Below are 13,220 nucleotides of genomic sequence, written 5' to 3'. Positions count from 1 at the left end.
TTTCCTGAAGGAGCTGAGGTGGCTGCCCTGGGCACGCTCCCAGCCACAATGCCACATGACAACACATGACAGGGAGGCTCTTAGAGGCCAAGTGTGGGCATGGTGAAAGAAATTAAATCTGGTGATCCCTGGCAGAGCATGGATACCCCAGGTCTTACCTCACCTTAGTATTAAAAAGATTCTCTAATCTACATGCAGGGGGTTAACAGACACCACAGATTTAGTGGTATGGTGTTAGTGACATGCATAACAGCAATGTATTTTTGGTTTTAAAACACCAGGAGGGAGATTTGCCTGGGATTATTACTAACAGTTTGTAACATTAAACTGGAGATAAAAATTTACTTTCTGTAATTAATCTGGATCAAAATAATGTTTGAGTTGTCAGAGGTGTGTAAGAGCTCTATGTGTCATGTGGATATTTAGTGTGACAGAACTTTCAGTCACTCAGGATTCCTTTTCAACTCTGAAGTTACATACATCTATAATTATTATTTCCATATAAAGGCTAGCAAGTGTTCAATGTGGCATGGTCCCAGTTAATAAGAGCCACTCCAGAAGTTCAACCTCCTACCTGGTTTTGCCCATCTTCATCATAAGATTATCTAAATTAATCTTCCAAAGCTTACTTATGAGAATGCCAGAGAAGACAGTACAATTATGAAGATAAATCAGCAACCATAAATTGGAAGTACAGTCTTACTTGGCTAAAGAAACTGAATGTCTGAGTGGAACTGTAACTAATATCCAGGGGGAAGGAAACTTTGCATTCACTTTGAAAGCCTATGCAGGGGTCATTCTTCACAGCAGAAGAAAACAGAAGGGTTGGTGCATGTGCCCCTGTTACCAAGGACTCAAGAGGACAACAACAGCATCACAGCTATTATGATTACACCAATAATTTTAAGGGATGTGGTAGTGGACATGCTGTCCACAAGGGCAAAATCAGTATAATAATAACAATGCAAAGTGATAATGAGTATATAAATCCCAACTAAATATATCCTAGCTGGGATGATAAAGTTGTCAATAACCCCAGTGGATTACAACAAGGCCTCTTTACAAGACAGAAGCTTTCATCAACAGGATGTACCACATTCTCCATGTACAAATTGGAGATGGCTGTTTGCATAGAAAAATCTGCTCAAATCAAATCATTCCTATTTTTCCAGAGTGGATGAAATTTCATGTGAAACATTCCACTTCTATCCATATAATTTGTACTGCTAGTGAAGACTGCAAAGCAGCTCTTCTGTGCGGTGAGAGCTGGTTCCAAACAGATGCACTGGACCTCTGCAGGTGCCACAATACAGTGAAACAGAGCAGACCCACAAAAGCAAGGATTCAGACTGGAATAATTGTAATAAAACTATACGAGTGAAAGGTCAGCCAAATGTTCTAAGGATCTATGGCAGCAGTTTCAGCATTCTGCTCTGTTGACAGGAGATTTACCTTCCCAACTGCAAGGCTAAGAGAGCTCCAAGGTAGATGGCACAACTTTTCCCTTCAACTAAGACACATCCTTGTCAGGAGTGAACATTTTGCACTGTGGTATTTTGTGGGTTGATGAAAAGATACCATTGTTACTTCAATCTTATTTCAAGACTCTTATAATCATTGAACAGATACTGAATGGCCAAACCAGTTCCTTTTTTGCACATGAATAAATGAGAGCTTTGCTAATGATTTTTGGTAGGGCTTCTTTTGTTCTTTTACTGAAGCTTCTTCAATTCCAGACTGATCAACCCTGTTGTCAGAAAATACATATCTTAAGGAACAAGCAAGATCATATTTGAAGAAACACTTCCTGTTAAACAGATTATACTGTCCCCTCTAATAACTTATTTTCAATGAAAATTGGCAGTGAACTGAGCAGGAAACCTCTGACCAAGAAGAAACTCTTCAAAGCCCTCCTAAAAGCATTTCAAATATAACACATCAGAGGTGAAAACCTGAAGCTAGTGAGTGCTCCAATGACAAGGAATAGTGAAACAGAAGGAAACTCCTCCCTAAAGAGGCCTGGATCACCCAGGGAGGAAGCAGGACACCTTCTCAACTGCACACCAAAGATAAGGATGCAGGCAAAACCAAAAACAACATGTCTATAATGCTCTGACTACAGCCTTACCCCTGTCACCTTCAAAACATCAAATTCTCCTTCTACCACCAACACTTCCCCCACATGGAAGGGTCAAATACAACCCCACAATTCTCAACTTCCTCACTGGTGACTTTTCAAAAGAGCCTGTGCAGCCCAGTCTGTGCAGCACAGTAAATGCACAGGTGACATCCTCTGAAAAGGAAATCTCAATTTCTCCATCAATTCTTACACAAAGAGCATACCAGCCCATCAAATACCAATTCATGAACTTTGAGGACACCACTCACGACAGTCACTCAGAACAGCAGAGAAATACAGCATGTTTTCAAAAGAGCCACATGGATAAGAATAGCATTAAAAAGCTTTTATAAAAAGAGAGACACTCTACTCATTGTATGCATTGCACTCAAACATCATCCTAAAACCTGCATTAAAGAAATCCTCAAAGAAGTGACCACCTATGGTGGAACATCCTACCAAGGGATGGAATATTTTCTGCAGAGCCATCCCTGCCAGCCTTTAAGCTGGCTCCCAACCTTGCTAAGCTTATCTCAGAAGGAAGCATTTTGTGCAGAAAATGAGAATAGAAAAATGCAAGAACAACTCATCAAAACCCTCCCTTCCACCTTCCTGCAAGGACCTTCTACCCCAGACACCAGCACCCCCAGGTCTCATATAGGAGCTTTCCTGGGAAGTCATGTCCAACACCTGGGGCTCCCACACTGCCACAGCTGAGCTCAAATAGCTGCTGAGACCAGGCTGAAGTGGCACAGAGCACTGGCACACACAAACACACCTCACTGCTGCAGCTCTCACACAGAAACCACTCAGTCTCTGCCTGTCTGTCACTCCTGATCCTGGAGGGAGCCCTCCAGCCACAAACCTAGGAATAAAACTTGCTAACATTCCAAGACAGCAAAACACAGCTTTTCTCAGCCACATTATAATTTCCCACAGTCTCCACACTCTCCCCCTCACCACACCCCACCTCCCTTTCTCAGCCTACACCTCCTGTAGTCATTTGCACATGCCAGGAAACATTGCTCCTCTTTCCCTACAAAGACAAGTATTGTCTCATTTCTGCTTTCCTACAAATCAGCACTCCCGCGCTGAACCTGACAGCTCCATTTCCTGGCAGAGATGATCTGACACCAACTCTCAACTCTGAGGGATTTTCCCCATTTGCAACCCAGTCTGAAAGCAAGCTGTCACTTTTAAGCCAGGCCTGAAGGTGGCTTGTGTGCCTGAAAGCTTTTTCTTTTAAAACAACACTTTTTGGTCTAAAGAAAGACATCACCTCTGCCTATGTCCTTAGGATCATGGGCACAATACTGCTGCTTTTATGCAGTTCAAAAATCAAGACATATTTACAGTCCAAGTAAACTTTTAGTCCTTATCAAAATTTAAAACATGATTTTGAATCCCTGAAGGCTTAAAGACACCTCGTTCTTCCCAAACCGTTAGGACTGTGAAAAATGGAGAGATATTTTGTGAGGCCACTGTGAGATTCTGATTATCAGCCTAAACTTTTTACAAGACATCACTACCCTCAATCAAAGGTTTGAAAATAGAACAGAAAGAGCTCATTGCCTTTAGAGAGTAAGATAAAGCTAGAAAGATGCAGAAACTCTTCATGCTTAATAAGATAAAAAGATTTGTCCCAATCATCAGCCTCCCTTAACTGATCAGCCAGCCCCAAACTGTGTCAGAATAAGGAATTCCAGAGTATGAGAAAACAAATATGGATCAAAACAAATTGGCAATTTAAATGTCTTCACTCTCAACTTTCTATTCACCTTTACAACTAACTTTATTTGCCCTTGGAAAGTATTCCATTTGATACAATTTCAACACCATTTTATTCATCTTTTCCCTCCCAGAGTTGTGGTTTTTGTAGCAATTAAGGCCGAAATCTTGAGAGATGTAAGAAGCCAGCAGACACATTCTTCTCTTCACTCCTAAAATTCACACCATGCACAGCCACAAACAAATAAATACTATCATTTTCCCATTTAAGATTGAGTATGTATTTAGAAAGCATCTGAACCACTGTATGGGAGGTGAAAGTTCCACCAAGCAAACACTTTCTAGTTGAAAGCCTTTCAGTGTGTCTGCATCCAACTTATCCTTGCTGGGAAAGATGACCTGCACTCTTACCATCATGGTTAGAATTTCCCAGGGTCCATGGCTCATCTGAGTCAAAGTGAGTGTCTCCTCCAATTCCTGGTCCAGGAAAGTAAGCATGAGCCAGGAATCCACCTTCTCCATCAAACGGAGAACTGTCTCCATGGAAACCAGAAGCAAAAAAGATCATAATATCGGCCTCCTTTCTGTCATTTTTAATTTCATGGTAAGGGACCTCTTCAAAGGTAAGTGGTGTCACTCTCTGCCAAACATCAAAGGCCTGACGAATGGCTCTCCTGGTATCGATCTCGCCAACCTTGGGGGTGTAGTTGTGTACACTGTGGGAATGAGAAAGAAGGGATGTTTCAATTTGCAAAACACATTTGAGACTTATCAATACATAACTACACAGTTTCAACTTCCCACAGGAAGTTTTTTTACTCTGTGCATGCAAAGTTTGGCTGTTACAAAGAAAGTTACCAAGAGAACTACCACCCTGATCTGAATTCTACATTTATTAACAAGAACCTTCACAATGCTTTGGTTGATTTTGGATCACTTCCTAAAAACCTTTCAAATCTAGGTGTAGACAGCTGAGTAACTTTTTTTAAAATGTAAATTACTTCAGATTTTGTCTGAAGTTATGCTAAGACGGAATCTACTACATGAAAAAAACGAATCACTAAAATTCATTTTGAGAAACAAACTTGCAGTAAACTACACAACCTTACTTATATGACCTGCTTCATTCTCCAAACTACTTAAAAAATTCTAGAGGTCATAAGGGTGATGAATCTGCCAGTTTTGTGCAGCCCAAGTCCATGAGAGCTAAAGATACAGAGTTTGGGGAGAGTAAGGGGCATTTAACTGCACCTAAATGTCCCATAATTCTAAACCTTATGTTAAAAATACTGTTCATGAGATGTTTTGTGCATGTGCACATAATAGCCTCATGATCTATTAAACTTGACTTGGGGAATATAAAGTATTTATGTCATGGGAACAATTTTCAGTCTTTAATGAAGCTGGCTCAATTTAATATAAACACACTGTAACACATTCAGTGGTGAATCAAGACACCAATCACTTGAATGCACACAACAAATACTGACATTGGAAAGCCAAACAACTACTGGTTTGACAAGGGCGGCAGTGCAGTCATCTGCCAAGCTGCTTCTCTTGCTTATGCATATGCTTAAGACTTATTTTATTTATATGACTCCATACCACTTTCCCCTACAGTCCAGAAAAAGGTTAGAAGAAGGATCTGATTCTCAGACCTTTGCATACAGGTGTCCCTTTTCAATCTGAGTTAAAGCAATTATTATTGGTGGAAGCTTTGAACTAGTGCCCAGAACTAGTCCTTCCTCCCAGTCTCTGTAACCCCCTCACTGTAACTTGAAGCATCCTCCTCCTTTCTCAGAATCCCCGGCAGAAGAGACAGAGGGCCCCAGTCCCTGATCCTCTTTCCCTTCACACCATCGTGCTCTTTCCTACACATTCTGGTACTTTTCCTGTGCTGGTCACTCACATTTCTGCCTCTTCACTACACACCTTCTTTCTGTCTTAGTCTTACCCAGATCTTCTTAATGACTACATCTCTAATTTTCACTTTTTTTGCAATCTCCTTTCCCCCTCCAAACAATTTAAAAGGCTGCAATTTCAACTAGAGGGTGGGTTCGTTTTAATTTGAAGTGACATTCCTATTGCCAGGAACCTCCACTGACCATCTTTCAGCAACTGCCTTCCAAAAACTCACAGCCTGACTGACTCAGAACACCCCTCTGGGAAACAACTGCCCCTCTGCAACACTCCCCTGACACCTGTAGCTCACCCCAGCTGGCCTAAGTCTGGATAAAAGCAAGAGTTCTACTACAGGAGCAAAAATAAAACCTCTGCAAAAATATATGTTGCAAATCAATAGAAGGAGAAAGCATCTCATCCCCAAACAATGATGTTCCTTTTGCTTTAATGGTTTGTTAAAGGTGACACATGATCTAAAGGCTAGAGCTTTAGATTTCAAACAGAAAAAAGGGCCTTTTACTAAGACTTTTCTACCAAAATGACACAACTGATGGCTGCAATTCAGGTGCCTTTACTGATCAGTTATTTTCTAATAAATAATAACAGACTTGATAACACACTTCAATTACTCCAGTGCTCTGACAGTATTCTCCCCATCACATTCTGAGAACCAAAGCCCAGACTAGACATTACAGGGAGGATCCAGTTTCAATTTAAAAGTACTTACAAACTCTGCATGCCAAACCAGTCCAGACCATTTTTTCCCCATGCAGAAGGGGGAGGGGGGTGGCTGTACCTGTAGGTTATGTGCTTCTGTCTCCACTTCTGGCCAGTGAGCGCGTACCGCTTTTTCCTCCGGCTGCGACGCAGGTGGGGATGGTCCGGAACTCCGCATCGAGGCTTCTTCATCCACCTGCAAGTGAAGGGAACAAAACAGCAAGCTACACTAAGAGTTTGGAAAAGAGATTCCAAACACCACAGGGGGTGACTGGAAGACCTCTGAGAGATGGCCAGTGCTGACAGCAAGAAGGGTTCAGTCCTCCCTTTGTCAGGTTTGTCCTCTGCACAGGGCTGTGCTACCCACCTCTGCTGGCAATCCACACACCCAAACCACTTCATTTTTCCTTGTGGAAACACAGAGCCCAGATCAGGCAGTCCCTATGTTCAACAAGAGCTCAATCACTTAATAATTGTGATAATGCCACAAGAGATCCAAATCAAAATTGCAGGTGGGTGTCCCCGGGATCAAACTCACCTATCACCCACTGGATCCACTCTCCTTTTGGTAAAGTGTCCTGTGCCACTGAAAAAAGATCCAGTTCATACCTCACTAGGTAAAACTGAACAAGTGAAAACACAGCCCTCCCAGACAATAACTAAGGCTTTCACCTGGAATGACCAGAACAGGTCTCCCATAACCCCTGACTCTTGATGTCACTCATGATGCAGGAAACTCTAGTCTCTATTGCCAAGTGAACTACAAGAGCAAAGTCCCTTGCACAGGGATCCAGGCAGTATTATCACAGAAGTCCACTCTCCTTCCCTACCTCCTTTACCTCCAGCCTTGACAGATGTTTTGTTTCTTTCTTACAGCAGCTTGGGGGTGGTCGAACACTCACAGAGGTTGCCCAGAGAAGTGGCAGAATCTCCATCCTTGAAGATATTCATGACCCAACCGGAGATGGTCCTGGGCAGCCTGCTCTAGACATCCCTGTTTTAGCAGAGGGTCAGAGTAGATGAACTCAAGACGCCCCTTCAATGATTCTCTGACAGAATCAAGGAGAAACAGACTGTTCCTCAAATTACACTTGCTGATGTGGACACACTCCAGAGAAGCCAGAAGTGGCTTATGGAGGAACAAATCCGCCCACCACTGCATGTGGCAGCTGGGGAAGAAGGAGACAAGGGCAGAGGCTGAGGAACTACAAGCACCAGTCTCCACAGGTGCCCAGCCACATCCTCTGAGACTCTGCAGTGCATCCCAGGAGAGCAGAGCCCAGGAACAACACAAGCAATCTCTGGCCAGAGCCTCCCCCTAAGCAGACTGGCACTGCCTCAGCCACTGGACTCCTTCAGGCATTTCATGCATTTGATCCACCCACTCTGATGGCAAAGACAAGTGACACAAAGCTCTTAAGAACACTTTGCAGGACATGCCACGGAAAAGCATTCTAGCCAGCGCTGGCCCATTTCTCACAGGACACCAAATTCTCTCCCCCCTCCTCGGTAAGGTTTCTCCCACATCCTTGGTTATCCAGAGGACAATTTTTGGCCTCCAAATGCAGACACTCCTCCATCAACTGCAGCCAGCCAATGGCAAGCAGTCCACACTTGTGCCTAAACAATATACATCTTATTCACCAAAAAATATTAACCCCAGACCTTCAGGAAGGGAGAGTCTCCCATCACCAGTAGATGGTTTACAAGACTTTTGGACACCTTTTAAATTAAAACCAACCAGACACATAGACACTGTGCCTCAGCAGCAAATTCTTTCAGAACACACACACCTGCTCCCTATTCAGGCAGCCATGCAGCCCTTTTCTGATTCCACTTCCTGTATGTAATTCTGGTTGCTTATAAATTTCAATGCTGTCATCTGTCATCGTCTCCCCACCAAGAACAGAGCAAATGAGAGCTGTTATACACATTGCACTGTACCTGACAAGAACCCAAGCTGTGTATATAAAGCCAGCACAAATCTTCCCCACTTACATCACCTCACATTTATCAGCACTGTACATCTTTCAGAAATCCAGGCAACCTGTGGAAATTGGATCTGTCTTGCCCACACAACTGCTGCTACCTTCAAATAAAATCAGTACATCTAAGATTTGCTTTTAGAAATATCAATTCAACCTGAACACACTGTGTTTTTCCAAGTGTCTGTTATTTGTGCTCTTTTGCATTGCTTCTAGCACTTTCCTAAAGAGACCTCAAGCTTTCTGTCACCTGTATTCTCCCAGATTACCTCCTGAGTTGTCAGGGTCTTTTCCAGTTCCACTCACATGTTATGATACAATGTTTTCATCATAACCTTACACTAGCCATAGTCTGAATCAGGTTTTCACCTCTTGAGCTTCATGGGAACTCCAGTAGCCTGAACACCACCATCATCAGGCCCTGACTACAGTCAGAAAATGACTTTCTGTTTTATACTTACCAGTATCATCTAGAAGATAAAGAATTAACACAGCAGTACTACCAAACCAGCCTGCATGTGTAGAGAAGTCGCTGGGGCTGTCCAAGGCAGTGCTGACACACCAGCAGGACCTCACACCTCAGCGTCTGTGTCCTGTAAGAACACCTTGCCAAGCTCCCAACACTTGCCCTGTGCCCAGCTGGCCACATGAATTCACCCCCACACAGCTCAGCCCATTGTTATCAAAGCCAGAACTGCACAGAGATCCCACAGAAAGTGAATGCCCTCCAACAGCCAAATTCCCTGCCTGTCTGCCAGCTCCAGGTACAAGCACAGGAGCGGGGGGCTGTTCCAGAGGAAGCTGCAATACCAACCCCTGGGCCTTCAAGGACTTCTTGAGTCAAAGCTTCCAAGGTAGAGCTACTGACACTCATGCTGCCCATGGCCCCTAACTCCTCATTTAAACTATATAAATACCCCATTTAACTTAGGCCTGTCTGAACCCCCATATTCCCCCACAGTTTGTTCCAGGGCTCAGATATTGCCTGTGTGAAGCCAAGGAACAGAGCTCAGCTACCTGGCTGGAGCTCAGCAGCACCCGAGCTGTCGTCAGCCTGAGCTAATGTCAAGCTGAGAATGTTTATCTGGATCAGTTCCCTGCTTCAACTTACTTCCCAGACATATGGGCCCTGCTCTCATCACATGGTACAAATGCAGCCATCTCTCCTCCTCTCAGCAGAGCAGGTCTGTGGCAAAATATCCACAAAGCTGTAGCTGCTGCTGCTAATCATCTGTAGCTGAGCTTTATGATAGTCATTCTCTACTGAGCAGTTTGGATACCCCACTATTTCCAGGGGAAATCATCACATCAGAAACAACAAAAGACAATTACTTGAAGCAAGATTCAGATACTTATGGTTGATTCCCCTCTCTTTATTTTTTAAATGGGAACACCACTAACACTGGATCATCAAAATTTATACTTGGCACTCTTGAGGCACAGACTACTGCATTCCTCCAGCTGCTTGGCACCAGGAAACAAGCAATTTCTAAAAGCAGTGACATCCAGTTCTTGTCCAGATACAGCTGCTCTCCCCAGCTCAGGCTGCAAGCCTTTCACAAGACTCTCCTAAAGAGAGGGAGCTGTCACTCCCAATCCCCTACTCTTGAGCTGGTGGGAGTGGTATCTTTAAACAGCTGTGGTGCACCCCAAGGTGACACACCTACACAACAGGCTCCAGACAAAGCACAAGATGCTTCCAACAGAAGTAAGATCATTTCTTGGTTCCTTCTAAGGCCATGTGATTAACCATGACCGAGACAAATCACCACTTTTATTTAGCACTCTTGTGCCTTCTCCCCAGCATGCTCCAGGATTATTTCCTTGCCCAGCTGCTCACAAAACCACAGTTCAGCCCACCAGCTGCAGGCAGACACAAGATTTGCTGAGGCATCATCAGTTGCAGGGTCTGGGGAAGCAGTTTTATGTGTTGTCCCTGCTCTCTTTACAGGAAACTACTTATCTTCTGCTGAATGGACCCCCACCCAAACTTCCTTTTGGGTACTAAAAAGCTCACATGTGGTGATGCTTCTTTTCATCTCCCACCAGCAGCACCTGCATGGTGCCTTCCGCATGCTTGGCTACCAATCTTGGAGGAAAAAACAAGCTCCAGATTTGAGGGCATGTGTGAAAGGAGATAAGAAACTTTAGGCTTCCATAGTAAGTGTAAATAACTCTGATTCTTTAAGTAATTTTAGAGAGACAGAACTTATGACACTGACAGAAGTGACAGAAAAATTCCTAATAGCAATCTCAAAACTCCTAACACAGACTGAAACAATGGCTCAGTGAATGCTTGAGTAATTCAGAGCCCTTGGAGGCAGGCTGCCTTGCCAGCTCTCTTCCTCCTGCTCAGCTTCCACAGCCAGGTCTGAGGAAGTGACAGCCCAACACAGCCCAGGCAGATGCCCCTCCAGCTCAAACAACGGGATCACTGCTAGCAGCAATCTGGACCTCTTTTACCCTTCATCCAAATTCTAGGCAAATTCCACCCTGCCATACAACATATGGACCCACTGACTCAGGACAGATGGAGGCAGAGCAACCCAACATGCCTCCAAAGCACACCAGTGTTTGGCTGGAGCTGAGGTCTCATGCTTTCGAGACTTGAGTTTCAGAAGAGGGAACCATCTGGGTTTTCCACTCATCAGCCTTTGGGTGTTCATGCACCGGTCAAGCCCTGCCCATAAATATAAAGTCTTAAAATGTGGGCAATACCTTCCTTTCTTTCAGAAAAACTTTTACTTATTAAAGCAGGGACTCCCACTCGCAGTTTGCACCCTTCCCCTGTCACCCACAAGGCAGCAGAAGCAGCTTCTTAACTTTCCAAACTAGTACCCCAGTATCACAGCCCTTTCTTTCCCTATCCCTTTCCAAATCATCAGCATCCCAAATCCAAGCTTTTACACACCAACTGCACACACAGAGCATTGCTTGATGGCTCTGCTTCAGCATTCACCTACAAACCATGTTATAAATAGCAAAGAGATCTCAGAGGAAAATCCCCACCTTTAAAAAGCACTTTGTTTTCAAGTAATTTGAAAAGCATACAGGATTCTCTCTGTTCCTCAATGGAGAACAAGGGGCTTTTCCTGTGAGCTAAAGGAGGGAATGCTACATTCACTGGAGAGGTAGTCCCAGCCCAGGATGATCCCCTCCTGTCCAACTCACTAATTTCTTCCTTCGATTTCTCCCTCTTCTTGCAGTCTGGAAGGCATAAAACGAAGCCACTTTGTTCTTTACTTTGGTTACTTTTAATTTGGTTACTTTATGGCCCTTTCTTTTGGGCTACCACACCCCTTTTGCCGGCAGCATGCCCACTGAGGAGAGATGGAGAACCAGGCAGAGCATGCTCTGAAAGGGTCTCCTAATGTAGCAAGGCAGGGCCCAAGCAAGTTCCATTAGACTTTCTCTTTTTGCTCACCATGAGATGCCTTTTTCCCCAGACAGCCTCAGTAAGACCTTCTCTGCATTCTGCTGTAGTTAGCAGATGCTCCCCAGACCAACAGCAGATGGATCCAGCCGCTACACAACACCCGGCAGCCAGACAAGGAGCCAATTCCACACCACCCTTTGGAGCCCACATTGAAGAGAAGATGAAAAAACAAAGTCCCTCCAGCCCTGGCAATTTACACCAATGCATCTGAGCTATCAAAACCCTGATCACAAACAACAACGCATGGCCAACATACAGCAGAGAACATCTAATGTCCAACAAATGGCAACTGTGGGCAGCTAAGCAGCCTCGACTACCATCATCAGACTACAACAACTCACTTCAGTTCAAACTATGGATCTTCACAAATAACATCTATGGAGATGCACAAATCCATTAATTAGGAAACAGATTAGAAGCCATTTCTGGAGCCAGAATTTTAACCTAAATTCAGACAGAGATGGAAGTAAATTAAATCCTTGATGTCTTCCACTTTAAAAAGCTCACAGGATTCATGCTTTGATTGTGCACCAGCAATGGGGATCTGTGCTCAAAGTAACAAGAGCTTCTCCTCACACTCACAAAAAATACTGTCAGTATGAAATACATATTTCATACTGCAATATGACAGTGCATTAAGAAAGAGAAAAACAAAAGTAGCCTATATTAATCTTACTCAAGAGTTGTCTGGTCCAAAACTCCTGTTACTGGGATTCCATAAAACTGTTGCATAGTGGCAACTGCAGACTGCACAGCTTTTCCTGACTGCAAGGGAGACATTTGGCTGTCAGATGGAAGTAAGTAGCCATAAGTTTTTAACCAACCCTGAAAAAGAAAGAAACAGATGGTAAGATGCCACAGTAATTTTTCAACATAACAGTTCAGAACATTTCCTCAAAAGAAAAAGTGACAAACTAGCCCAAAATATTCAGTCATCTCTCCTTTTTTTTGGTTAGGTTTGGTAATATCAGAGGACTCCTAGGAAGGGCTGAAGACCCAGCTTAATGTCACCTGTCCTGACAGGATAGGCAGACCCGCCACTTAAAAATGAGCATCATCTGTACTGAGCAATTGGGGCAGACTTAAGTCTTTGGAGCACCAGAAACGCCCAAGAAGCTTTGTTGTTGTTCCAGGGACTTCCTGTGCACCCTGTCCTCTTGCCACCATGAGACTCCTCAGTCCCCACAGCAGCAAGCTCCCAAGAGCCCACTACACACTGCTGTCTCTGGACCATCATTCCAAGAAAACAGCTTAACAGTCCTGAGAAATCCCTGGAAACACAAGTTCACCTTTGCATTTGCAAACGAACACAGGAGTAATTAAAAAAAAAAAC

At 43.8% G+C, this 13,220-nt stretch overlaps 1 protein-coding gene across 1 annotated transcript in view; it reads right to left on the bottom strand.

Moving 5' to 3' along the window:
- Window positions 1–13,220, bottom strand: part of MMP24 (matrix metallopeptidase 24) — a 40,389-nt gene that overhangs the window by 25,114 nt on the left and 2,055 nt on the right. Inside the window, exons 2-4 of the mRNA XM_005496221.4 lie at window positions 12,564–12,712; window positions 6,546–6,662; window positions 4,259–4,563 (exon numbers count right to left, since the gene is read on the bottom strand). Of these exons, the coding sequence (XP_005496278.1) occupies window positions 4,259–4,563; window positions 6,546–6,662; window positions 12,564–12,712 (571 nt within the window). The remainder of the gene's footprint in view (window positions 1–4,258; window positions 4,564–6,545; window positions 6,663–12,563; window positions 12,713–13,220) is intronic.

This window comes from Zonotrichia albicollis, chromosome 17, assembly GCF_047830755.1.
Source record: "Zonotrichia albicollis isolate bZonAlb1 chromosome 17, bZonAlb1.hap1, whole genome shotgun sequence".
In the NCBI taxonomy this organism is placed as follows: Eukaryota; Metazoa; Chordata; class Aves; order Passeriformes; family Passerellidae; genus Zonotrichia; species Zonotrichia albicollis.
The sequence above is the reverse complement of the archived record's forward strand: the minus strand, read 5'-3'. Positions and strand labels throughout refer to the sequence as shown.